This window comes from Bubalus bubalis, chromosome 24, assembly GCF_019923935.1.
Source record: "Bubalus bubalis isolate 160015118507 breed Murrah chromosome 24, NDDB_SH_1, whole genome shotgun sequence".
In the NCBI taxonomy this organism is placed as follows: Eukaryota; Metazoa; Chordata; class Mammalia; order Artiodactyla; family Bovidae; genus Bubalus; species Bubalus bubalis.
In genome coordinates, this window is record NC_059180.1 from 41,195,173 (window position 1) to 41,220,240 (window position 25,068).

Consider the following 25,068-nt stretch of genomic DNA (forward strand, 5'->3'; position numbering starts at 1 on the left):
GACCGGCCATCGCTGACCTGCCCACCAGGTCGCGGTCTCAGAGTGGAGGTCTGGCTGCAGCTGTGACTCTGGGCTGGGACCTCCGAGGAGGGCGTGGGGAGCACAGCTGGACCTGGAGCACTGGCGTCTGCCGACTCTCCTGCCTGTGACCATGGCCTCAGTTCCCACAAGGAGGAAACGCTGAGGTGGACTGGACCCAGTGCTTCCTGCCCCAGGCCCAGCCTATGGCCTGTGCTCTCCCTGCCAGGGAGGGATCATGGGTCGAGGGTCAGAGAGCAGGAAGCCTGGAGAGCCCGTGATGTGGGCCAGTCAGGACAGCCACAGCCCTCACCCAGCTCACCTGCAGTAAGGTACTGGCTGACCAGAGGTCCACTAGGTTGTCCTGTGGGCAGAATGGGGTGAGGACCAGGAGGCCAGACAGCCAGGGAGTCCCTGTTCTCCACTTCCCAAGCCTGGGCTCACCTGCCCGACCTCCCTGGGGTCCCGGGGACGCAGCATATCCAGCTGGCCTATAGGGGCTGCCCTCTGGGTCAGGTCATCCTGGCTGGTGGTCTGCAGGGCAGCAGGGGAGGCTCGGGTCGGGGGGAGCTCTACAGGGGAAAGGGGGCAGCAGCCCTGTGCTGCTGAGTCACCCACACACGGGATGCCAGGCACCCGCAGTGGCCGCGAGAGGGTGTTACCAGTGCAGGGTGATGTCCAGAGTGTTAGGACAGTAGCCTGGAAAGAGACTCAGAAACACAGTCCCTTGTTTTCAGGAGACAGAGATGGGGACCTTCCTAGCACATGTTTCTGGAACAACTGTGTCATCTGTGTGGGAAGAGAGGTGAGCCTTGGTGCTCGCCTTGTAACACACACAGAGAAACTGTTCACAGTGGACACTAGGCCTCAGTGTAGACAATAAAACTGTAAAACACGGGAGAGAAACTATAGCGGGAAATCCTGACCTGGAGGAAGGCGAGGAGGCTCGGAAACCACCAAGAGAAACAGAAGAGCTGGTGAGTTTCTGAGTCAGAAGAAACTGGACCTCGCCAAATTGAAAACTTACGCTCTGAGAGACACCGTTAAGAAAGTGAAAGTGTAACCCACCCACTGAGCAGGATATCTGTGAGGCAAGGGCCAGGTAAAGCGAGGAGAGGAGGAGGCTTACAACCCCTCAGATGACACCCCACTGATTTAAAGGGGCAACAGCTTGTGTAGATGCTTCTTCAAAGGTGAAGCACCTTCTTCCTCATCAGGAAAGTGCAGAGAGGAGATGCCGCCACTCACCCTCTGAAACGCAGGGACACCCCGGGCTCTGCCCACTGCCTCCCCGTGTCCCTTCCTCTGAGCTGGGCAGTTGGGTGGGCGCTCACTCGAGAGGGGATCGGTGTTGCAGAAAAGAGAGGAGGGTGCCAGCGGAGCAAAAGGGCTTGTGTTCAGGCAAGGCTAATGGAGATGGGAGGGTGATGGACACGTGGGCATTAGCCAAATAAGTCGATGGATTAGGGGCAGAACCGGGTTTTACCCACCGGAGAAGGCAGGAGATAGGAGACGGGGCTGCAGTAAACCCCGAGGTGTGGAGCTGGGGTTGGGGAAAGCTGGTGGCTTCGGTGTAGACACTGAACCGTACAGTTCAGTAAATACAGGAGGTGTGAGCCTGTGTGTGTGCTCATGCGTCAGCCCATGTGTGCATGTGTGTGATCCCTTGTGCACGTGTGTACATGTCTGTGTTCACATGCCAGTCCCTGTGTGCATGTGTGTGCCTGTGTGTGCTCATGTGTGAGACCCTGTGCAATTCCCTAGCTGTGTCCCTGGGAGCACCCAGGAGCCTCACTGTCACTGTCCCTGGAGTTCACGGGTGCATCTACACCACTTTGGAAAGTTTTCTGTAAATCTAAACCTGTTCTAAAAAATTACATTAAAAAAAAGAAATACAGAATAGCATTTGAGGCCCAGCTCAACCCTGTGACTGGCGTCTCTGTGCCCACCCGTCCCTGGGTCCCATGGGCCCCACCGCAGATCAGATGGGCACAGCCCCAGCTGCCCAGCCTGGGGCAGCCCCTTGATAACCGTCCTCTGCCTGGCCTGGGCCTGATGACTGAGCTGATTAGGCCCCTGGGAGGGGACCTTCCCGCCCCTCCTTCTTGCCCCAGCCCCCTGCCCAGCTCCTAAGCACAGGCTGCGGGTCCTCCAGAAAGCTTGAGATCAGTGGCCCCCTCTTAGGTGTGGGGGACCTGAGGCATGGGGTTGGGTGGGGAGCTGCTTGATGATCCATGGCGGTGGGGGACAGAGGCAGTGGGGGGCAGACTTGTCTCCTACCCGCCAATCCTGGGTTCAGAGCCTTGGCCCAACAGTGTGCGCTCCGCGTTTGATCAGCTGACAAATCAGGATGATAGAGGCTCTACCTATGCTCTGAGCCCATGGGGACTATACACCTAGGAAGGTGGCCTTGGGGGAGGCCCCGGGGTGGTGAGAACTGGAGCCCAGGCCACCCCTCCCAGGGCCCAGGAGGCCTGGTGTGGGGGCAGGAGAATCAGTGACCAGGGTCTGCTGGAGGGATGCCTGAGATGGGGCCTGGGCAGCCCCTGCCTGTTTTGAGGGGTGCTCACCTGAGAAATCCAGCTGAGTACACCCCTAGGGCGTGCAAGAGAGCCAGCCAGGGACAGGAGGGCCCCAGAGCCAGGCTGATGTCCCAGCAGGGTGCGGGCAGGACAGGAGGTGCCACATGGATGGTGGGGAAGGGGAGGCAGGGGTCAGGAGGCCATGAGGTGAGGAGGGCGGATGGGCTGCAGAACCAGGTGACCAGCAGGCCCAGGGGAGAGTGAGGAGGCAGGGTGGGTGGACAGGGATGGGGCTCACCCGGCCTGCAGGCGGGGGACAGGGGTGCTGGGCCTGGTGGGGGGGCGTCCAGGGAAGGTGGCTCTGGCCTCTCCTGTACCCTCCCCGTCACATCCCTCGGCCTGTCCCTCTGCGATGGCACTCAGATCCCCAGATAACAAGGCTCCCCTGATGGTAGAGTTAAGTTCTCAGATAACAGCCAGAGATGGATATGGGACCACATGGAGGAATCGGGTCTGCTGGTGTGAACGGGGGCGGCAGGGCCCCTTCCTGACCAGATGGACTCGCTCTGGTCTGAGTCATCCACTTCCTCCCCCACTCCCCTGGATTGGAGGACCCGCCCCCTCCTCTGACCCTGTCGTTATCTGTGAGGATAAAGGGGCAGAGAGAGCAGGCTGGGCAAGAGCAGCCTGGACCTGCCAAGGTGAGCCCCCCAGCAGGACCCTGACACCGGGCGTCACTGTGTAGCTGGCTGGGCGAGCACTGAGGCCTCAGAACCCTGGCGTGGACAGACCCCCTGATCAAGGGCCCAACGCCACCGGACCCCACACCCCAGACACCACACCCTACACCCCACACCCAGACCCCACACCCCCAGACCCCAGATCCAGACCCAGACCCCACACCCCATTTCCCCAGACAACACACCCTCAGACCCCCGCACCCTCAGATTCCATACCTCCAGCCCCTCACCACAGACACCACACCCCCAGACCCCAGACCCCATACCCCCAGACCGCACACCCCCAGACTCTACCCCTAGACCCCTCCCTGCTCCTTCCAGATGCTCCATCTGCTGGCGCTGGCCCTCCTGCTGAGCCTGGTCTCTGCAGCCCCTGGTGAGTCCTGACCCCGGGCCCGCAGGGTCTCTGCCCTCCCCCACCCCCACAAGCCCAGGGGCGGGTGGTGGGTTCAGAGGAGCCCAGGGTTGAAGGCTTCCTGCTCCAGCCCCAGGCCAGGCCCTGCAGCGCGCGGGCATCGTCGGGGGGCAGGAGGCCCCTGGGAGCAGGTGGCCCTGGCAGGTGAGCCTGAGAGTCAGCCGTCGGTACTGGAGGCACCACTGCGGGGGCTCCCTGATCCACCCCCAGTGGGTGCTGACCGCAGCCCACTGCGTCGGACCGTGAGTCTCCAGGGGGCCTGCGGGTGGGGTGCGCCTGGGGCTCCACCCAGGCTCCTGGGTGTCCCGAGGGTGGCTCAGCTCTGAGTAGGGGCCCGTCTCTGTCCCCAGGGAAGTCCATGGCCCCTCATACTTCAGGGTGCAGCTGCGGGAGCAGCACCTGTATTACCAGGACCAGCTGCTGCCCATCAGCAGGATCATCCCCCACCCCAACTACTACAGCGTTAAGAACGGGGCGGACATCGCCCTGCTGGAGCTGGACAAGCTTGTGAACATCTCCTGGCACGTCCAGCCGGTCACCCTGCCCCCTAAGTCGGAGACCTTCCCCCCGGGGACGCAGTGCTGGGTGACGGGCTGGGGCAACGTGGACAATAGAAGTGAGTGTCGGGGACCCCAGGATGGGGCGGGGCCAGGCTCCAGGCTCTGGTGTTTCTCTGGGGGCCAGGGTCCCCACAGCCTGCTTCCCCCTGATGCTGCCTCCCTCTGCCCCCTCCCCCCAGGGTGCCTGCCGCCCCCGTTCCCCCTGAAGCAGGTGAAGGTACCCGTCGTGGAGAACAGTGTCTGTGACAGGAAGTACCACTCTGGCCTGTCCACGGGGGACAACGTCCCCATCGTCCGGGAAGACATGCTGTGTGCTGGGGACAGCAGGAGGGACTCCTGCCAGGTGGGTCAGTGCCCGCCCCCAGCCCCCACTGCCCGGTTTTGCAGCCGCACTGACTCCCCCAACCCACCCCGCAGGGCGACTCTGGAGGGCCTCTGGTCTGCAAGGTGAACGGCACCTGGCTGCAGGCGGGGGTGGTCAGCTGGGGCGATGGCTGTGCGAACCCTAACCGGCCCAGCATCTACACCCGTGTCACTTCCTACCTGGACTGGATCCACCAGTACGTCCCCCAGGGGCCCTGAGCCTGGTCCCCAGGCTGCCCCCTGGGTCAGTGGAGGAGCTGGCCCCCTCTGTCCCCTCAGTGCTGCTTCTGGCCAAGGAGGCGAACTTCCCCCACCTTCCCCGGCCCCCTGTCCCAATGCCCGCCCCCGATGACCCCCTCCTGGCTGACCCCTCTCTGCTGACCCCTCCCTGCCCTGACCCCCTGCCCCAGGCCCCTCCCCGCTCAGCTCAGGGTGCAGGCAGGGGCTGCTGACACTCATTAAAGAGCATGGAGAGCAGACGTGGTCCTGCCTGTCTCTGGTTACGGTGTCGCCGAGGGAGGGGAGGGTCCCAGGGCCCAGCTGGGTGCAGCCACCATCTCTGTGGGTCCCCCACCCCTGGGCACCCACCTGGCTGTGGGGGTGGCCCTGCCCTGCCCCTCGAGCCCAGGGCCACTCTCTGCACACTGGCTTGTGTTTTTGGTGAGGTAAAAAGTACCTTTCATGACAGGTAAAGCAACACAGTCATTGAGATGATTCTCGGGGCCCCAGGTACCCAGCAATGAGTCAAGAATCAGATTATCATCCCCTATAGCCTGTCCCCGCCCCAGGGCACTGTCCTAACAATCCAGACTACCCAGCCCGGCAGGCAGCCCCTAGGAGGCCTGCCCAGTGACCCCAGACTCTCACCAGAGGATGGGGACTCCCTGGCATCCTGGTCCCCACCCCACCCTGTCCCCCAGGGTGACCTGGAGAACCTCTGTTCCCCAGGGGCCAATACGTCACCCAGGTGAGCTGGGTGAGGACTGTGGTCCACGTCCCTGCTTCTGCACGCAGCCTGGTCAACTGTCTCGCCCTCCTGTCCTCTAGCCCTTGACCCACGACCCGTCCTTGGCACAGAGAGTGGGGGCCACTGCCTGGGCCTGGGGCAAGAACTACCGTAGCAGCCCTGGGTCCGACCCAGCTCAGCGTCTCCTCCTTGTGGGAACTGAGACCAACATCATAGGCAGGAGGATCACAGACCCTAGCACCCCGGGTCCACCTCTGCCCAACGTGGGGGGCTGCTTGCTCTCTGGAGTCCTGCAGTTCTTTGAATCTCCACCAGAAGGAGCCCCTACCGCCTCTGGGCTGGGCAGGGCCAGGCAGGTGGGGAAGCGGGGGAGGGGCTGGCTGCAGCCCAGGGCCCCCATACTGGAGACTCGCTGCCCACCTGGGTTGGAGCAAATAGGTCCCAGCCTCAGCCAGGTAAGTCCCAGATGGCACCTCCCACCACCTGGACCAGCCTGGAGGCAGCCGTTGTCCTGCTGCCATGGGCACCTGCTTTGCTGAGTGGAGGGCAGGGCCTGAATGCTATCAGGGAGCCAACCCTGCACGGGGTACAGCCCCGCACCATGGCCACAGCCACAGCCCGCCATGGAGGACCACAGGTTCTAAGCTGACCCAGCCCCGCTCTGTTCCTGCTCTCAGGGGGAAGGGATCGTGGGGGGAGAGGGTCTCTGCACTGGGGCTGCAGCTGAGGCCAGCAAGACATGGGGCAGGTCTGGGGTCAGAGCCTTCAGGCAGGGACACAGGTAGAGAGACCGCAGGCGGGGGTCAGTGCCCTCCGCAGCCCCAAGTGACTGCCCAGCTGGGAAGCTCTCTCACAGGGGCCCACGCCCCTGCTTCCACCCCTGCCGGGAGCTCTGGCAAAATCTTCGTCCAGGTCGGATCAGACTCCAGCCACGTGGTTCTGGCTGCCAAGGTGAGCTTGGCTTTTTCCCAGGAGAACTTTCTACCTGAGATCTGCCGGGGAGTGTGGTGAGGGTCGGGGGGGGCACTGGGGAGTGGTGAGGACCTACAGGGGGCAGGGGGGCTTTGTGGAGCCCTGTGGCCTTGGTGGTAGCATCACCCAGGTCTGCCCTTGCTAAGGCCACAGGCTGGCCACCCTCCCATGGGGGAGGGGCGTACCAATTCTGGCGGTGGAAATCCAACGTGTTTCTTAAATAAGTTAATATTTATTCTGCTCTGCTTTGCAACCCCCCTCCCCTCCCCTTGACTTGAGAAGCCGAGTTTTCCACATCGGATTATTGCAAACGTTTAACCTGAATTTATAAAAGAAAGTGAAACGATGGGGCCATCAGCTCAAAGTCTTGAACCAGGCCCCACGGGCAGTGGGGGTCTTATTGCACGGTCCCCACTCCCTGGCGACCGGTCATTTCCCAGGGACCAGAGTCAAGGTGCTCTCTGGAATCCTGAGGGGTTGGAACGGCGGGGAGTGGGTGTGGAAGGGAGATGAGATAGCGATGAGTGGTGGAGACATGGATGAGAACTCGAGACTGTGAATGACGGAAAGCGTGGCCACGGCGGCCTTTGGCAGGAAGCCGCCACCAGAGGGCGCGAGCGGCCCCAAGCGTGTTCCCTATAAAAAGAAGAGGACGTGAGGATGGGGCTCTGCCGGGCGGCCTCTGCCTTCCTCCTCCTGGTCCGTTTCTGGTCCTTGTCCCTGGGACTCCTGGGCGGGCCGCCAACACGGCCTGGGACCACCTCGGCACACTGGGAAACCCCAAACCTGAATCGACAGGACGGAGGCCTCCGGCTGTGGCCTCCGCTGCTCCACGTGCCCAGAACGGCATGGGCCTCCCCTTCCCTGTGCTGACATCCTTCTGGCTCCTCTGCCCTCGGGGGACCCGAGCCAGGATCCACACACAGCTCTGTCCTGGCCGCCACCCTGCTGGGTGCACCCCAACCCCCGTGCCAAAGCCTGTGGGCACTGCACCCAAGCTACACGGGCTCATCCACGGTGTCACCCGGGACTGGCACAGCCGGGGGGGATGCTCTCTTCGGTGGGCTCTCCGGGACGGTGAGGTGCACCCCCCGCCCCTCCTCTGGGGGGTCTCCTGAGGGCACTGGGGACTCCATCTCCCGGGGTTCTGGAGGGGCCGTGGTGCCTGAGGAGGAGGGTCTGGGTTCTGGGGCGGCCCCATGGCCCCCATCTGTGAACAGGTCCCCACTGGGGCTCCCCACGTCCAGCGGCTCAAAGGTGAAGTTCGGGACCGTCAGGTGTTCTGTGCGGCAGGGGCCCTGGCCCCGCCGCTCCCCCTTGGCAGCAGCGTCCAGCCCTGAGCCGTCTGTGGGCTCCAGGGGGTCTCTGTGGGGCACAGCCTCGCAGGACGGGGTTCGCCGCCGCAGGGTGGTGCTGCCGCCCTCTGCCGCAGGGGCCCTGGCTGCACCCTCGTCCTCCGCGGGGGGCTCTATGGAGATGCAGGGGGGGCTCATCTTCTTCTTCCTGCGGGCCCCCAGGGCCAGCTCGGCCTCCAGGACCCGGGGCTTCACCTCCCCGGCCTCTGGACGGCTGTCCCCAACTCCTGGCTCCCCCAAGGGCCGCCTCTGCTCATCCACCCGGCCCGGCTGGTCCAGGAAGCCCCGGGTGTCCACGCTGTAGAGCCTGTGCAGGTCTGGCTCGCCGCCCACGATCCCACAGGCAGTGGGCGAGGCCAAAGGGCTGCGGGCAGAGCTGGTGATGTGGCTGACCTCCTCGTCAGCCGGGTCTGGGGCTTCGGACTCCTCCCCGCCTGGGGCAGGAGGCCGGCTGGAGATGCAGTGCTGTCCAGAAGTGTGCTTGCGGGTGCGGATGCTGGAGGGCCGCGGGGACCGGGGTGGGGACCGCAAGGAGGGCCCCAGGGATGCCTGTCTCACGGGGGTCTTCCCGCCAGGCTCTCCCCAGAATGGGCTGCTGTCCCCAGTGCCATCGACATGCCCTTCCAGGGACTCCGTGTGGATGGCCTCCTGCAAAGGCAGGGCGTCAGGTGAGACCAGCCAGAGGGATCCCCTCCCCACTCCAGGCCAGGTGACCTTGTGACCCCCCAAGGCTATGGGCCAGGGTGAGATGAGGCTGCAAGATGCTGGTGTGGACGCACTTGCCCCGCAACTGGAGCAGAGGAGCCCTCACCAATTCTGGTCATGTGGGGAGGACTGGAGGCCAAGCTCCTGTGGGCAGAGCCTTCCCAGGGCCCTGGAAACCCTGAGGGGCACAGACGCCGGCTGCAGCTGCTGCTGGACTGCGGTACTAGATCAGCTTGTTTCCCCAAGCAGGGAGGGGGAAGGGAGGGGGACCAAAGGCTCAGGCAGGAGGGGATCTCTGGCTGCAGCCAGGCTCGCGGGCACGGTTTCTGGGGAGGGGGGTTCTGGGGGGCTTAGGCTGCTGTTTTGGAGAAGACAATGGCACCCCACTCCAGTACTCCTGCCTGGAAAATCCCATGGAGCCTGGTGGGCTGCAGTCCATGGGGTCGCTAAAAGTCAGACATGACTGAGCGACTTCACTTTCACTTTTCACTTTCATGCACTGGAGAAGAAAATGGCAACCCACTCCGGTGTTCTTGCCTGGAGAATCCCAGGGATGGGGGAGCCTGGTGGGCTGCCGTCTATGGGGTTGCACAGAGTTGGACACGACTGAAGTGACTTAGCAGCAGGCTGCTGTTTAAGGGGCCGTGGGTCCCCGTGGCCGGGTATGGTCATTACACACTCCAAGGGCCCAGCGCCCACGTCTCTCACGCTTCAAATGGGGAGGGAATCCCAGAGACCCCAGGGTTCGGCTGAGGACCCGAAAGCGCCTCCTACCTGTCTGCAGAGAAGCCGGCCGACACTAGGCGACCGGGCTGCACCCTGCGAGGGCAGGGCACGGAGGGTGTCACCGACCCTGGACGGGGAGGACACGGCGGACGGAACCTGGAGGGAGGCGCAGGACTCCACAGGCGGCGAGTGGGCAGCGGTGACCTGGCCTGCGGCAGGAAAACGCCAGAAATGTGTATCCACCCCCAGCGGGCCCCGCCCGACAACACACACCCCTCTGACCCCTGCCCCGACTGCCCTTCTGACCCCCGCCCGCCCTGCCCCACCGCCCCTCTGGCCCCGCCCCGGCCCCTCTGCCCCACCTGACTCCGCCCCCATCGCCCCCTGGCTCCGCCCCGACCCCTGCCCTCACCCATTCCCCCCTTTGGCTCCGCCCCGCCCCCCCCCCCCCCCCCCTCCGCGTCGGCCCCGCCCGCCCAGGGCCAGGCTGCCTCCGCCAGGGGCTGTACCCGCGGCCGCGCCCGCGTAGGTCTCCATCTCCACCTCCTGTAGTGGGTGGGGGTGAGCGGCTGCCGCAGGCGCCACGGGCCGGAACATGTAGCTGTCGTTGGGCAGGGATAGCATCCTGGACACCGACACCTTGCGCACTACCAGCACGTTGGGGGAGTCCGGCGAGGCGCCGGGGCTGTGAGGGGCAGCCGGCCTGGGACGGGCGGGGGACCCCTGCGCCATTTCCATCTCAAGCTCTGCGTCCAGCTCGGCGTCCTCGCGGGCCTCCTTGTTGCTCTCCTCCAGGTGCTTCATGAGCACGGCCACCACCACGTTGACAAGCACGAACTGGGCCACCAGCACGAAGGTGACGAAGTAGATGGGCGAGATGGCCGGCAGGTAGGTGAGGCAGTGCTTGTCCTCGCGGGCGCACTCGCGCAGCGTGTCCTGCGGGCAGAGGGCGGCGGGCAGGCTCCCACCTCCGCCTGCAGCCCCCCACTCTGGGGGCTCCCATGGCCCCGCCCACTGCGCCAGCCTGTACCTTCATGATCCCGTTCCAGTTGTCCCCGGTGGACACGCGGAACAGCGTGAGGAAGGCCATGCCGAAGTTAGAGAAGGTGGCGTGTCTGCTCAGGCCCTCGCAGGGGTTGTCCTCACTGCATTCTGCCGGGAGCGACCGGGTCAGCCCGCCCCACAGGGCCAGGGCGCACACAGGCCTGCCCTCGCCCGGGAGAAAGCCATGCTCCTCGGGGTGCAGGCTGGTGGCCCAGCAAGTCCCCTGCTCTGCGGAATGACCGGGAGGCCCTGGCACTGGAGAGCCCCAGATGCTGGGTCAGGCCTGGGAGTCGCCAGGTCCAGGGTTGGGGCACCAACTTCGGGGTCTGGGCAGACCCTCAAAGGTGACAGCCATCTCAACCCCCTCCCACACAGGCCCACTGGTGGCTCCTAGAACCCATTAAGCGTTCGTTCAGAGACACCCAGTGGGAGGGGGCACCCATAGGACCTGGGCCGCCACGAAAGGTCCCCACAGGCCCCTACCCAGACTAGACAGAGCCGCACGTGCGGGAGGTCTGAGGAGACCCTGGGTGATAGGAAGGGCTGGCTGCAGCACGACCCTGGGGCCGGTAGACTTGGGGCCACACCTGTGTGTGTGTGTGCATGCACTCACACTTATGTGCGGCTCTGTCGGCCTGGCCTGGGTGTTAACACATGTGCGGGTCTGCACAGCGCGTCTACATGCGCCACGTCCACAGTTACCTCACGGTGAAGGGCCGCGGGGCAGGGGCCAGGCTGGAGGCCGGGCCAGCAGCCCGAATGCATGCGCATGCGTGAAGCTGCGCCTCCTGGGGGAGTCTGGGGGGTGGGACACCGCGTTGCCGCACTCACCTAGCCTCCCGAACAGCTCCACTCCCAGGGCAGCATAGATAAAAAACAGGAGCATGAAAAGCAGGCCGAGGTTCCCTACCTACACGGGAGAGAAGCGGAGCGAGGTCAGGGGGCTCAGCCCGCCCCGTCCCCCACCCTCGACCTGCTTGGCAATTCCCAGGTCTGCTTGAGCCCTGTTCTTGCTCCAGGCCTCCTGGCCTCGAGGCTCCTGTGGCCCCAGGGCTGCCTGGTGCCCAGGGCCCCTCCTTGGCTCTCACTCCCGCCCTGCACTCCAGGGGGCTGCATCCAGTTCCTCTGCTCCTGAGACCTCCCAGCAGCTTGGGTGGACTCCAGCCTCAGGGTCCCCACAGGGAGGTGAAGGCGGAAGCTCTGCAGGCTGCCAGGTCTGGCCCAACCCCTGCCCGCGGCCCTTCCATGAACTTGCCGCCCTTCCTCCACACCTTCCTGACTCTGATGTGGCTGGTCCCTCTCTTCACCAGCCCCCAGAGACACTGGGGGTGGCCGGGGCCTGGGCTTCCCTCCCACCACCCCATCCAGCTGCTCCCAGACAGGGGGTGGCTACACAGGAGCACTAAGGGCGTAACTCGGGGCTGAGGAAGGCTGCTGGGGGCCAGTGGAGGCCAGCTGAAGATGCAGGGTGTGGACGGCTGGGGAGGCAGCCAGATGGATAGATATATGCTGGGCCGGTGGACAGTGGCCAGGAGGGCTGGATGATGGACAGCTAGGCATCTGGTAGATGGGGGACAGACAACTGTCTGAATGGACGGACAGAAGCCTGGGTGGCTGGATGGCTTGTTAAGAGGGCTGGAGTCACGGTCAGATGGACACATGGATGCCCGGGTGGACTGGCTCAGGGGCTGAATACTACACAGATGGGGCAATGAGACTTTCAACTCAAGAAGCCATACAGGGTCAGGGTTGGGGCTGTGGACACAGGATGTGAGGACAGGGCCTAAGCTGGCTTCAGGAGAGACAGGCCTCTGGCCAACACCCGAGCCCTGGGTGCGGGCCTCCAAACTCGACAAGCCCGCTGCAGCCACGGGCTCTGCCCTCTGCCCAAAGCCCACTGAGCGCAGAACTGCACCAGGCGGTGGGCCCTGGTGTTCCCCAGAGAGACTAGAGTGAGGCCGGAAAGCAGGCGGGCCGCCCCCTCACAGCACAGCTCAGCAGCCCATTACTCCCTGTAGGTGGCAGGGAGGGGCTTGAATAATTGCGTTTGTCTAGAGACTAGAAAGACCACGTGAACGAATGATGCCTGACCAGTGAGTGAGGCCCTCCTGCAGTCTTGTCCTCTTGGGGGCGTCTGTGATGCCCACCCTGGGAGCAGGGGAGCCAGACCCAGGCCAGGCCCCAGAGCAGCCGACGTACCTGGGGCAGCGCCTGGACCACCGTGTCCAGCAGGGCCCGCATGCCCGTGGCCATCTTGAGCAGCTTCAGGACTAGGACGGGGAGCCGAGCATTAGTGGGGGGTGGGGCTGGTCTGACCCGGACTACGAATCCCCCCACCCCCCGGTCCCCAGGCGGTCCACTGGGGCAGGTGAGGCAGGAGGTGGGGGGCGGGCCCTCCAACAGCGCGAGGCTCAGGTGGGCGGTGGCCTACCGCGGGCGATGCGGAGGACACGCATGATTCGGATGATGGTGGGGTTGATGGGCAGCGCTGCGTTCATCTCGATCTCCTCCAACGTGATGCCCATAATGGACAGCAGAACGATGGCCAGGTCCAGCTGGTTCCACCTGGGTGGGTGGGCAGGCATGGCTCAGTGCCAGCCAGTGCCTCCCCCCAGCACCCCGGCCCTTCAGAGCACCTGCAGGCCTCTACGTTCCCTTCCCTGTCCCCTGGGAACGTCCTGGTATCGCCAGGGGCAGCCCTGCTCAGCACCGTTGCCTCTGCAGGCTCCGGCCACGGCACCCACCTGCCGCGCCCCACACACCTGTCCTTGAAGAACCTCCGGAACCCAAAGGCCACCAGCTTCAGCACGGCCTCGACGACAAAGACGATGGTGAACACGTAATTGCAGTACTTGAGGGCCTCGTCCAGAGCCTGGGGGCAAGCACCAGGCTCCTGAACATCAGGCCCCCTGCAGCGCTGCCCGCCCTGCCCCACCTCTCTGCTCTGCTGACCGACCGGGGCACCCCAGGCCCGCCCACGGACAGGCCTCAGCTATTACTGGATGGAGGTCTGTGCTGGCTTAGGGAGGCCTGCCTGGCCTGACCCTCACAGGATTCTCAGGTCGACCCTCAGTTGGGGGAACCTGCTGCTGGGAACCCAGACTCCCAGCCCTGGCTGGACCAGTCCCACCCACAGCCCAGGGCAGAAGCCAGCCCGCCAGATGGGCTCAGCTTCAGCTACAGAATCAGAGACTCTCAGCTGTTCTGGGAGGAGGGGGCGTCCCGTCTTTGATGAAATAATGGAGATGGGATCTGAGAGCATCACCCTCTCAGTCTGACCTTTCTGGACTTGGGGACATCCCCTAGCCAGCATTTTTGCATGGAACCTCTCACGGGGTCAAGGATGCCCTTGGGACAGGTGGCCGAGGGAGTGTCCACTGGCTTTAAAGGAAGGAGGGCCCTTTGTTCAAGCCACACCTCCATGTATCCCACAAGCCCCGACGAGGGCTCAGGCAAGGTTGCAGACGTGGGGCCTCCAGCTCTCAGGGTAGTACCACCCAGCTGGCAACAGACCCCACCCTCGGTGACCGACACCCACCCACCCCCGTCCCCAGTGTTCAGGCCTGGAGGCAGGAGGGCCCGTGTGTCAAGGCAGCGAGCCCTACCTTGGGCTGGTTGTAGTGCTCCATGGACATGGTGATGACGTTGACGCCAATGATGAAGGTGATGAAGAGGTCCAGGTAGTGGCTGGTGCACAGAGTGTGGATGGAGCGGCGGGTGGGCGAGTAGTCCGCATAGTAGGGCCGTCGCTGGGCCTCTGCAGGGAGAGCACAGTGGTGAGCGGGCAGGTGGGGTGGCATGAGAGGGCTGCCTCCCAGGTGCTGGGGAGTCAGGGGGCTGGGGGAGGGGCCAGGCTTGCACATGGGCCTCAGGGCAGGTCACCCACTGACCTCCTCCTCCAAGAGGGCCTCAGCCTCAGAGCAGATCCCTGGAGTGGGCAGAGAAGCTGAGACTCCACCTGGGCCCTGCCCTGGAGCCCTGTCTGGAACCCCCACCCTGCCAGAAGGTCTCAAGCCAGGGCCTGTATCGTCTACTCTCCTGGACTGGCATCAGGGTTCAGAGATACCTCAGCGATGAAGGGAGTGGCAAATGGGAGCTTTTTAGGGGGGCAGGGACAGTCCCAAGGCAGGGCAGGGCAGGGTGGCCCACCACACCCCCATCTCCCCAGCTGGGCATGTGCTGCATTCTGGCCACCAAGCCCAGAGTCCCTCCACTCCCTGTCCTCCAGGAGGCCTGTGGCCATGTGCCTGCTGTCTGGGGTCTGCTTGCCCTCTGGTCCATCTGAGCTTGGGGGCCATGACCTGGGGGATGGGAGGGGGTACATCTCCCAGCAGCTCTGTCTGCACTAAACGCTCTGCCTGCAGTAACTCCCTAGGGCACACCAGTGCCTGCTAGGTGAGGGCACAGCTGCCCCCACTGCACAGGGGGCCCTCCTTGGCCTCAGAACCTGTGGGCAGGGACCAGGGACAGCGGGGGCCGATGGGAACCAACCCTCCCTGGGGCCCACATGCTCCTCGGTCTGGCATGCGGTCACTAGAGAGCTCAGTGCAGCAGCCAAGGGGGCCAGAGGCCAGTGAGGCCCGGCCAGCACTGAGGACATGGGGTAGCGACCAGCCGGCAGGCGTCCCAGCACAGCAGGCAGGCGTGCAAGCCGGGCAGAGGCACACACGGGCTCAGAGGCAGCAGCTTGAACACCAGGCAGGCCAGCCAGCAATCCCTCCTCCTCCCACTAGCACCTGGCGCCCTACAGCCATCCCGTGCTGACCCTGCGGTGGACCCCAGGGGGCCTGGCACCTTCCTGCAATGTCCACCCTTCCCTGTGGCAGGGGCAGAGGAGCAGAGATCAGGCCAGTTCACAGGCCCATGCAGTGGCTGGCAGAAGCGGGGCTGAGGCATGCAGGGTGGGGGCAGGTACCTGGGTTGGGGAAAGTGCCTGGAAAGACAAGGAGATGGTCTGAGCTGGCCGGTGGGCGGGGCCAGGACCCCTCCTGGAAGAAGCCCACTCTGCTCCCCAGCTTGGGCAGGGGTGTCCTAAGACCCTCACTCTGTCTTGAATGGCTCTGCTTGCTCCCCCCACCGAGGCGTGAGAACACATAAGCGGGGTGAGCCTGCCCCTGCAGTGGTGGGCGTGGGGGCTGGGGTCTCATCCCTGTGCCTCCTGGGAAGGGCCCCCTGCCTCCTCCGCAGCCATTCTTTTCTGAGAACATAAAGGGCGAGCGTGCAGAGCCATCTGGAGAGGCCAGGGCCAAGAGGAGTGGGGCCAGGCGGGGGGCTCCGGGGCCAGGGAGCTGAGCCACTGTCCAGATGCAGTCCTCACAGCCCTGGGCCGGGGGCGAGGCGGACCTGGTTTCAGGTGGCAGCAGCCAGGTCTCGGAGCTGCCCCTGGCTGGCCTCCCAGTCCCCAGCCACCCTCCTATAGGCGAAAGGGGGGCTCAGGTGGATGGGGGGGGGGGGGAGCTGGGCGACGCGCAGGTAGCCACCGGCCACTGCCACCCGGAGGGCCTTACTCCTGCGCTTCCTCTCCAGGCGACGCTGCCGCTTTTCCTCGCGCCGCCGCGCCTCCTCGGCCTCCTGGTGCTGCCGGCACTTGTGGAAGTTCTCCACCACGACACCCACGAACATGTTGAGCACGAAGAAGCTGACGATGAGCAGGAAGGAGATGAAGTAGAGCAGCATCCAGGGGTTGTGGTTGGGCACGGGCTGCGGCACAGGAGAGCGCGTGGGTGCCGGTCCGCGCACGGGCACTGACCCCGCCCACACGCGCTGAGCCCCGCCCACACGCGCCGAGCCCCGCCTATGGGCGCTGACCCCCGATGTGGACCTCTGCGGACGTCCCCAGAGGCCAAACGCAGCCTCGTCTCTGGGGACGTTGCGCTCTCTGAGATAAGCGGAGACCAAGGGAGAAGGCCCGCGCAAAGGGGCAGGGCTGCCCGCCGCACCTGCTGGTCCACGCCCACGGCGTCCAGCCCGTCGTACATGATATTCACCCAGCCGTCCTTGGACGAGAGCACGAACAGCGACATCAGCGCCTGCGAGGCCAGAGCAAGGCGGGCACCTCTGGGCGTGGCCTCCTGCCGGGCGCGCCCTGCAGGGCCACACGCGCAGCCGCGGCTCGCTCACCGCGAACCCTCCTAACTTGCCGGCTGAGACCCTGCGGTTCCCGCCCTCCAGATCAGGGTTGAGCTGGGTGAGTCTCCCGCCAGCCCCGCCCGCCCCGCCCCAGCCCCGCCCACCTGGCCCAGGTTGTCGAAGTTGTACTTGCGTCGCACCCAGCGGTAGTGCGCGGCCCTGCACTCGGCCTTAGTGGAAATGTTCCTGGTGTCGGTGCCCTCGCAGTAGTAAAACTTCCCCTTGAAGAGCTGACCGGGAGGGGCGGTCACTCAGAGGGCCAGGCCCTGCCCTGCCATTCCCCGCCCCCTCACGGGCCCCGCCCTCCCCCTGCCTGCTTGGGCCGCGGCCCTCCCAGGCGACTCCGCCCACCGTCTCTCAGGCAGGCAGGCCACGCACCTGCACCCCGAGGATGCCGAAGATGATGAAGAAGGCGCAGCAGATGAGGACGATGTTCCCGATGGGCCTGAGGGACGATATCAGAGTCTCCACCACCAGCTTGAGTCCCGGCGCACGGCTGATGACCCTGGAAGAGGGCCAGAAGGAACGTGTTGCTGGGCGCGCCCAAGGGAGCTGCCATCAGGAGGAGCGCCCAGCACTGCAAACACCTCGCCGCCAGGCGGCCCGGGCCCCTCTCCCTCCCGGATCCCGCCGGGATCCCGCCCCACGCGTGGGCCCGCCCTCCTGCATCCCTCCCCTCCTTTGGCCCCGCCCCACGGCCCAGTCCACCTCAGCGGCCGCAGGGTCCGCAGCAGGCGCAGCACACGCAGGATGCCCAGGATCTTGGCGCCGCCAGCCGAGGCCATGGCCACGATGATGTCCACCAGGGACACCAGGACCAGCACCCCATCCAGTATGTTCCAGCTGCTCTGCAGGTAGGCATGCTCGCCCGAGATGAGGCCCAGGGCCACCACCTGGTGAGTACAGACGACGGGCTCGTGGACCTATGCCCTGTATATGTGGCCGCGGCCGCAAGGCCAGATGGACAGACCCCTGGGTCCCCCAGGACACGGTGTACCTTCACCATCATCTCCGCCACGAAGATCGCTGTGAAGATGTAGTTGGAGACGCTGAGGAAGACCCGCTCCTGCAGGAGACAGGAAGATGGGAGGGGCCGGCAGTGGCCGTGGGACCCACCCCTCCCGGCGAGGAGAGAGCCTCACAGTGCTGCCAGGGTCGATGTCGGGCCTCTCCAGGGCGATGGTGATGCAGTTGAGGAAGATGAAGACGAGGACGACGTGATCGAACATCTTGTGAGCAATGATCTTTTGGCAGGAGATGCGGAACCTGGGAGCCGGGAGTGGGGTTTTGAGGACAGTCCTGGCCAAGCCCTGGCTTCTGTCCACAGAGCTCACCATCTGGTAGGGACGAAGGGGGCCCCCAGGGCGGGGTCAGCTTTCCCAGGTGCGCCCCTCACCTGTTCTGCGGGGAGAAGAGGTACAGGGCCCAGGGCTCGCGGCTCCGGCAGCACTCCGGCTTGTGCGGCTCCAGCACCTTCTGCAGCCGTGAGCAGCAGCTCTGGGGAGGAGGGGGGCGGTGTTCAGGGCCCCTCCCAGCCTGACCAACCCCAGCCCCTCCCACCTTCAGGCTCAGCCCTACCCATCCACCCAGGCACGGGGCCAGGGAGCTACACTGGGGTCCGGGGGACCAGTGAGTGGCCACCCTCAGATCCCCACCCAGGTGGACCCCAGCAGTCCTGGGCAGCGGGGTGCCCAGCTGAGAAGGCACTTCCCCTCCCCCCACGGACGTCTCACTGGCTGACCAACTCCAACCCAGAACCAGCCCTCAGCCGGAGGTGGGGCTGACCCTGGGGCGAATCCCACTCCAGAGCTCCCTGTGGATGTGCTCTGGCCCAGCCTGTCCTGCTTCCCAGCCCCTCCCGCCCCCAGGGCCTCCCATGAACGCTGCCCCCACGACTGTGGGGAGGCAAGGGGCCAGCGTGAGGCCCACCCCCACTCACGTCCTCCACATCGTCATCAAACTCGGCCGGATCCTCCTTGTGGCTGTCGATGCGCAGGAAGAACTCGCTCGGCAGGGCCAGCACCTGCCCGTTGCAGTCGTGGACCTTGGTGGGCAGCAGGGTGGCCGGCCGTGGGGGCCGCAGGTCCAGTGTGCTACGGTGGTCCAGGGACTCGGTGCGCCGCAGCGGCGTGGCACGCGCACCCGGCGAGGCCCCCGCCCCGGGCCGGCCATCCTCGGCCTCCTCGTCAGTGCTGCCGCTGCCCCTGCCCTCACCGGACAGCAGCGACTCGCGCTCCCCACACTGGCTCCTGCGCTTGAGGCTGGGTGCACGGCCCAGGCTGTTCCAGCTGGAGCGCCCGCTGCTCCAGGCACTGTTGGGCCCCCAGGGGGAGCAGGGCGAGCTGCGGAGGCTGGACTGTGGGGTGAGGGCAGGAATGAGCAGGTCACACCCCTCCCAAGTCACCCCCAACACGCTGGCCTCAGGGCACCTGGCTCACGGGCCTTTCCCTGGTGAAAGGGATCTCCACTGACACCCGTGGGTGACATTCGTACATGGATCATCTCCTTTAATGGGCTTCCCTGGTGGCTCGGATGGTAAAGAATCTGCTTGCAATGCAGCAGACCTGGGTTCGATCCCTGGGTTGGGAAGATCCCCCAGAGAAGGAAATGGCTACCCACTCCAGTATTCTTGCCTGAAGAATCCCATGGATAGAGGAGCCTGGCGGGCTACAGTCCATGGGGCCACAAAGAGTCGGACACGACTGAGCAACTAACATGCATGTGTAAACTAAACAGGGCCTCTGCTCTAGGGAGCTGCTAGGGGCACTGAGCCTTTGGCGAGACGCCTGTGGCACACACCGGGTCAACGGTGAGCTGGAGACACCGCCGGCAGCTGTCAGAGCCCTGAGGGGCCTCGCAGGCCAGCCTGAGGACCAGAGGGTGGGCGAAGCTCATCAACGGGCCGGGGACCAGCTACAGACCAGGCATCCTCAGATGCGGCCCAGCAGCTGACCTGGATCTCTGGGGAGGGACCGCTCATCAGCTTCTGGCTGGCAGGCTCTGGGCTTCCAAGGAGAAGCCACGCGCCGCCTCAGGAGAGAAACTCAGCTGTGCTCCGGGACTTCACCTTTGCTGTGCCCATGCTCTCTGCCCTTCGCCGTTTTCACCTCCTGGGTCAGCAGGAGCTGAGCTGGAATCTGGCCCAACAGCTCCATCCTCCTCCTGGGGGCTCTAGCAGCTTAGCTGTGATGTGCTTGGCCACAGCTGTTCTGTGACTGACCCTCGATGTCCCCTCCCCCTCTTGATGGTTCACCTGGACTTTCCTCCAGGTTCACCCCCCACCCCACCCCAAGTTAGCTTGTCCTGCTCCACCCACCCCTTCTGGCCCTTCTGAGACGCACAGAGCCGGCTCCAGCTGCGTCTGTCTGGGGTGGTGCTTCCTGGGTTTGTCTGGAAAGACCGTGGGCCCCAGCTCCGCAGGGCGCTGCTGGTCGTGACGCACGGAAGCCTCCGCCCGGCTTCCGTCACATGTGTCATGTGCTCAGCTTTTACACCTTTTTGCCATCCTTCTCTGTTTTCCCTTCTTGTACATTCTGTGTTCTGCCAGCTTTTATCTTACATTGCGCAAATTGGAAGATAAACTTCTGGCCTGCTATTCTACTTGCTTATTCATACACCTCCCATCAGAACAGCGGTTTCTAGTTCCATTTATAGAAAACAAAGTGCTCGGGCCTGACGGATTTCTGGGGTATGAGTGGGGAGGGCACATTTGGGACCCTCACTCATCTCTGGGAAAGGTCTAAGGAGCTGTGTTGGGGGGTTGAGCCTGAAGGTGCCCTGAGGCCAAGGCAGGGTCCCCTACCAGAGATTTCTGGTCTCCTAGCTGAGGGTCCATGGAGCTGCTGCTGCCACGGCGTGAGTCCAGGGGGCCAGGGGCCGCGTCCAGGTGTGGGGAGCTCTTGGGGGTGGGCATGGGCGTGGCCGCCGTGCGCATGATAAGGGGAGGGGGCAGGCTGCCCCGGCCCTCCAGGTGCCCGTTGGGTGTCACTGCCAGCGAGTACATCTTCATCTCTAGGGGAGGGGGGAGAGGGGAGGCCACTCGAGCCTGCAGGGCTCCCAGGAAGGAGCGCCTGTCCGCCTAGGATCCCCCTCCAGAGTCCCAGCTGTGCCCAGACCCTAGAGGCAGTGTCCCCTCCGCCCCATCCCTGCCCCCCATCCACACACGCACCTGTAGCCCTGAGGTCTCGGAACTTGTCCAAGTCCTCCTCCAAGTGGGTGGATGTCTTGTCTTCATCTGTGTCGGACCTGGTGGCATCGCCCTGTGCCCGACGAGCACACAGCAAACGTGAAGCTCCCCGTGGGGGGGGGGGCGACCCCCAATGGAAAGGTCAGGCCCACAAGGGGTGGGCGTAGACAGAAGAGCCCAGCAGGGCGAGGACGAGGTCTGCCCCACACTCCTGGTTCCCACCGCCTCCCCTGGAAGCCCCTCACCTCCTCTGGAACCCCTCACTCCCCTGGAAGCCCTCTCACCTCCCCTGGAAGCCCCCTCACTTCCCCTGGAAGCTCCCCCTCACCTCGGCCTGGAAACCCTCCACCAGGATGGCCACCAGCAGGTTGAAGAGCACATAGTTGCCAAAGGTCATGAGGGCCACGAAGTACAGGGCGGCCCAGGAGGATGTGGAGGCCATGCCGTTGTACAGGACGACGTTCCAGTCCTCCTGGGTGAGGATCTGGGGGAGGAGCGGCGGGCAGAGTGGGCCCAACGTGTGGGCCGAGGGGGCACCAGGACAGGGTCCTGGCTGGGGGAATACCGCCAGGTCTCAGGACCAGAAGGACGAGTGAGACCAGGCCCACCATCCCAACGTCCTGGCCACCATTCTTCACCCCCAGTGGCCTCGGAGGGGCCTCAGCCAGCTCCGAGCAGGGCTATGGCCCTCCAGGGACCACCCATGCACAGCAGGGGAACGGCCTGCCCAGCTGTACCTGGAACACGGTGACGATGGCCCACAGTAGGGAATCAAAGTTCTTCCGGTCAGGGATTGTGTCTCCGGTATCTGTTTTCAGACTGAATTTGCAGCCGAAGAGATGCATGCCAAGGATGCTAGGGGGGTGGACAGGCAGGGGTACAGTGAGTGACTGGTGCGGAGGGCCAGGTATGGGGCTGGGGACCAAGCCTGGTCACCCCACGCCCACCATCCACTCTACACCTCCCTGAACTCTGGCTTCCTTGTGGGCAGGGCTGCCCAGGGTCCATGGCCAAACTGTTTCCATTCTGTAGGTGATAAGACCAAAGCCAAGAACGCGGGAAACACTGGAGGCCACTCTGGCTTCAGGCAGCAGCCAGGACTGGGTGTCTGTCTCACCCGGCCTATGTGGGCCGCTCTCCGCCCCAGCCCCCTCCCCGAGGCCTGGGATCAGTGACAGCAGCAGGGGTCCAGGAGCCCCAGGTTGCCTGCCTGCCCCGCCCTCCTCCGCCCCTTTCACCCTTGGCTCTTGAGCACAGTTCCAAGTCGCCCACTGCGTGCTGGCGCCTGGCAGCAAAACCCACAGTAACTGAATTTGTCTTCCTCTTTGAAGCTCAGGGCACCCAAGGCCCCGAAGCCAGGGCCGGCGCGGTGGGCGGGCCCGGCTGGGAGCAGGGCCTCCCGTCCAGCGCCCGTGCGGGCTCCTTGCCACAGGCCTTCCCCTTGCAGCCACCCGGGACAGGGCGCGGCGCACACACCTGAAGATGAAGATGAAAAGCATGAGCAGCATGCAGAAGGTGGCCACGTTGTCCATGGTCTTCATGAGCACCACCAGCTGGCGCCGCAGCGCGGGCATGAAGCGCACCAGCTTGAGCACCCGCAGCAGCCGGAAGGTGCGCAGCACCGATAGCCCGCCGTCCGCCTGCCCGATGATCTCCCACACGCTGGGGGTCGGGGGTTGGGGTGGGCAGGGTTAGGATGGCCTACTCCCGCCCTGACTCTGGGACACCCTCTTTCCAGAGGCAGGAACGACAGCCTGGAGCCACCGTGGCCTCTGCTCAACCCCAACTGGGAGCAGGTTCAGCTGCATCAAAGCACCGGAGGGGCTGAGGGGTGGTGGTGTCTCTGAAGACTCGACTGAGCGCCTTTCCAATGTGCCTGGCTTGTCTGCTCTCCTTAGGCTGGGGGCCCCCTTGACTCCCAAGGGCCCTGCTTTGTCCCGGGGGAGGGAATTTCCCCAGATCCCCCTGGTCCTTTCTGTGCTGATTTTGCTGCAGCAAGCTGGCCTTTCTTGCAGGGGCTGAGACCTCAGTGGAGGCCAGCTGCAAGGCTGAACAGCCACTGAGCGCCTGCTCTGTTCCCGCAGGGAACAGCTCCACTAGCTTCTAGAAACTCCTGCCTGAGCTGCAGCTGACCTCGCCGTGTGCACCCGACTCTGCCTTTGAGGAGGGGTGAGGGTCCCGCCCCAGGAGACCCCACCTCTGCACCCTGACAGCACGGCCTTTCCCAGTGGCAGGGGCTCTGCCATCTGCGGGGGCTGTGGTGGACATGGGAGCCTCCCCAGGCCCCAAGGGAGGAGGGGACCTACCTGATGACCACGATGATGCCGTCAAAGATGTTGTAGGGGTTCCGGATGTAGCCCAGTGGGCCGCAGGCCAGCAGCTTCAACAGCATCTCCAGAGCAAACACGCTTGTGAACACAATGTTGCTGATCTCCAGGGCGTTGGTCAGCTCATCGGGCTGCGGGCGGCAGAGTGGTCATCAGGGCCCGCCCCCAGCCCCCACTGCCTGTCATGGCAGGGTGGGGCACCACCCCACTGAGCTGGGAGCAGGTAAGGCTGCATCAAGGGGCTGTGGCAACATCTCAGGAGGAGCCCCATCAGCTGCTGTCCAGAGGAAGAAACAGGGACCGCAGGGGTGTCTCCTCCAGCTGCACCCCAGCCTGCCTGGCCCTCCCATCCTGACTGTCCCTGGCTCCCCCAGGCCCCACCTGACCTTCCTAGCAGCATGTCTGAGAAACAGGGTTCCGGACACTTCCCAGACCCCAACAGCACAGGCCTTGGGAACAGAGCCTAGAGCATCTGTTCCAGGGTGGGCGTGTGGGTGCCCGGGAGCAGGCAGTACAGTGGTTCCCCCAGCAGCTGCCCTGGCCCTGGTGGCCCCGCACACCCTTCCTTGTCAGCAGAAGGCCCCAGAGGCCCTTTTCTTACTGGGGATATGCTGGTCTAGGTGCCTACGTGTGCAAGTGCACACCTGTGCCAGTGTAAATGCTGGTGTGTGTGTGCCAGTGTGTGGTCTGCTTGTGTGCACGTGAGTCTGCATGTACCCGCATGTGTTGTGTGCATGCATGGCCACCCACGTGTGTGTCTGTGCACAAGCCCACATCTGCACAGATAACCTTTGCGTACGTGCGTGTGTGCATGTGTGTGCGTGCAGAGGCTCCTCCTGGCCAGGGATCCCCAAGCCTGCTGTTGCTCCTGCCCTGGATTTCACCCTCACAGACGGCACCTCTCAGCCGCCAGCTGGAGGCTAACATCACTTGCATTTTCCCTGAAATTGCTAAAGGATGAAAGACCAGAGCTTAAGGGACTTAAAAAGCCCAGAAGGCAGAAAAGGAGGAAGGCAGTTTGGTCATTAAGAGTGAACTGGCCTCGGTCCCCAGGGAGGATGACCTCTCCTTGCCGGCCCAGCCGCTGCTCCTTGGGGAAGCCCTAGTCCAGGGCAGGGGCCGCGTGCCAGCACCATGTGCCACCGCCACGTTCCCCTCTGGGGCCGCCCAGGGCATCCCAGCCTGAAGGCCCGGCTCATACGGGGGGCTCTGTCCATGAAAGCTGGGCTCTGGGGGTCCCACCTTGAAAAGCACCAAATGGCCTGGCAAGTGCCCTCGGCTCCCTGCTGCCTCTGGGTCTGCGATCTCAATGCCCCAGACCAGACAGAGGACCTCCGGATGGAGCCACAGTATCTCTGTCTCCACTCAGCAGAGGCCCACCAATGAGCAGCAGGAGCATCCGCTGAGTGAACGGTAAAAACTCCCTCACAGCCAACCTTCAGCCCCACTGCCACGCCTATTCCCCAACCCCAGAGAGCCCTCTGTGGAGCCCATGAGAGGCTAAAGCCTGCAGGAGACACAGGCAGGCGGGACATGCCCCAGAGCCACTCTGAGGGCTGTCTGTGTGGGCGCCCACCTGCTCGTGGTACTCGACACCCATGCTCAGCGTGTTGGTGAGGATGGCCACCATGATGCCCCGGTTGAAGTACTTGCTGTCCACGATGCGGCGCAGCTTGCCGCTGAAGGAGGCCCAGACGCGGCCCAGCCCACCCTGCTCGCCTGCCACTGCCCGCCGCGGCCCCCTCCGCCGTGTGCCGCCTGCGCCTGGTGCCTCTGCCACAGGGGGCGACTGCATGGGGTCGCGGTGGTCCCCGTGCCGCACGTCCTGCGTGAACTCGTAGACCCCATTGCTGTCTGAGTCTCCACTGTCTGAGTCGCTGAACTCCAGCTCGGGGTCCTCCAGGGCACTGGTGCAGTACGGGCAGCTGCTCAGCTCACAGGTCAACGTGCCCGCCTGGGGGCTGGGCAGGGGGCAGGGCACACTCAGGCCTGACAGGCGGCTGGGGGCCTGGCCCAGTCCTGCGGGGAGAAGGACGCGG

At 64.6% G+C, this 25,068-nt stretch overlaps 2 protein-coding genes across 7 annotated transcripts in view; one reads left to right on the forward strand and one right to left on the reverse strand.

Annotated features, from left to right (window-relative positions):
- The first annotated feature begins 3,162 nt into the window (after positions 1-3,162).
- On the forward strand, positions 3,163-5,095 carry LOC102415161 (tryptase-2). The gene is made up of 6 exons (XM_006043767.3): positions 3,163-3,241; positions 3,602-3,656; positions 3,766-3,937; positions 4,046-4,311; positions 4,435-4,598; positions 4,673-5,095. Exons 2-6 carry the CDS (start codon positions 3,602-3,604, stop codon positions 4,835-4,837), a joined length of 822 nt encoding a protein of 273 aa, XP_006043829.2. The 5' UTR covers positions 3,163-3,241; the 3' UTR covers positions 4,838-5,095.
- Positions 5,096-6,767: 1,672 nt separating this feature from the next.
- CACNA1H (calcium voltage-gated channel subunit alpha1 H) overlaps positions 6,768-25,068 on the reverse strand; it is a 58,349-nt gene continuing 40,048 nt past the window's right edge. For 2 of the 6 annotated variants that reach the window (XM_044936393.2, XM_044936390.2), the window contains exons 10-35: positions 24,606-25,048; positions 23,009-23,160; positions 22,179-22,364; positions 21,440-21,557; positions 21,031-21,255; positions 20,685-20,775; positions 20,319-20,527; positions 18,456-18,872; positions 17,913-18,013; positions 17,659-17,782; positions 17,514-17,582; positions 17,225-17,409; positions 16,895-17,021; positions 16,621-16,746; positions 16,327-16,416; positions 15,895-16,087; positions 15,303-15,320; positions 13,993-14,144; positions 13,150-13,259; positions 12,819-12,952; positions 12,587-12,657; positions 11,219-11,297; positions 10,374-10,495; positions 9,853-10,279; positions 9,392-9,552; positions 6,768-8,560 (exon numbers count right to left, since the gene is read on the reverse strand). In XM_044936393.2, coding sequence (XP_044792328.2) covers positions 7,556-8,560; positions 9,392-9,552; positions 9,853-10,279; positions 10,374-10,495; positions 11,219-11,297; positions 12,587-12,657; positions 12,819-12,952; positions 13,150-13,259; positions 13,993-14,144; positions 15,303-15,320; positions 15,895-16,087; positions 16,327-16,416; positions 16,621-16,746; positions 16,895-17,021; positions 17,225-17,409; positions 17,514-17,582; positions 17,659-17,782; positions 17,913-18,013; positions 18,456-18,872; positions 20,319-20,527; positions 20,685-20,775; positions 21,031-21,255; positions 21,440-21,557; positions 22,179-22,364; positions 23,009-23,160; positions 24,606-25,048 — 5,135 coding nt within the window. In that variant the 3' untranslated portion in view covers positions 6,768-7,555. The remainder of the gene's footprint in view (positions 8,561-9,391; positions 9,553-9,852; positions 10,280-10,373; positions 10,496-11,218; positions 11,298-12,586; positions 12,658-12,818; positions 12,953-13,149; positions 13,260-13,992; positions 14,145-15,302; positions 15,321-15,894; positions 16,088-16,326; positions 16,417-16,620; positions 16,747-16,894; positions 17,022-17,224; positions 17,410-17,513; positions 17,583-17,658; positions 17,783-17,912; positions 18,014-18,455; positions 18,873-20,318; positions 20,528-20,684; positions 20,776-21,030; positions 21,256-21,439; positions 21,558-22,178; positions 22,365-23,008; positions 23,161-24,605; positions 25,049-25,068) is intronic. The other 4 variants (XM_044936392.2, XM_025275632.3, XM_044936391.2 and 1 more) reach the window with 4 other exon arrangements.

Bases quoted from the DNA above. Each gene is read 5' to 3' on its own strand.
- LOC102415161 (XM_006043767.3), top strand. From the start codon at position 3,602: ATGCTCCATCTGCTGGCGCTGGCCCTCCTGCTGAGCCTGGTCTCTGCA. The intron at 3,657-3,765 runs GTGAGTCCTGAC...TTCCTGCTCCAG, and splicing joins CCTGGTCTCTGCAGCCCCTG to CCCCAGGCCAGGCCCTGCAG. The intron at 4,599-4,672 runs GTGGGTCAGTGC...CCCACCCCGCAG, and splicing joins GCAGGAGGGACTCCTGCCAG to GGCGACTCTGGAGGGCCTCT.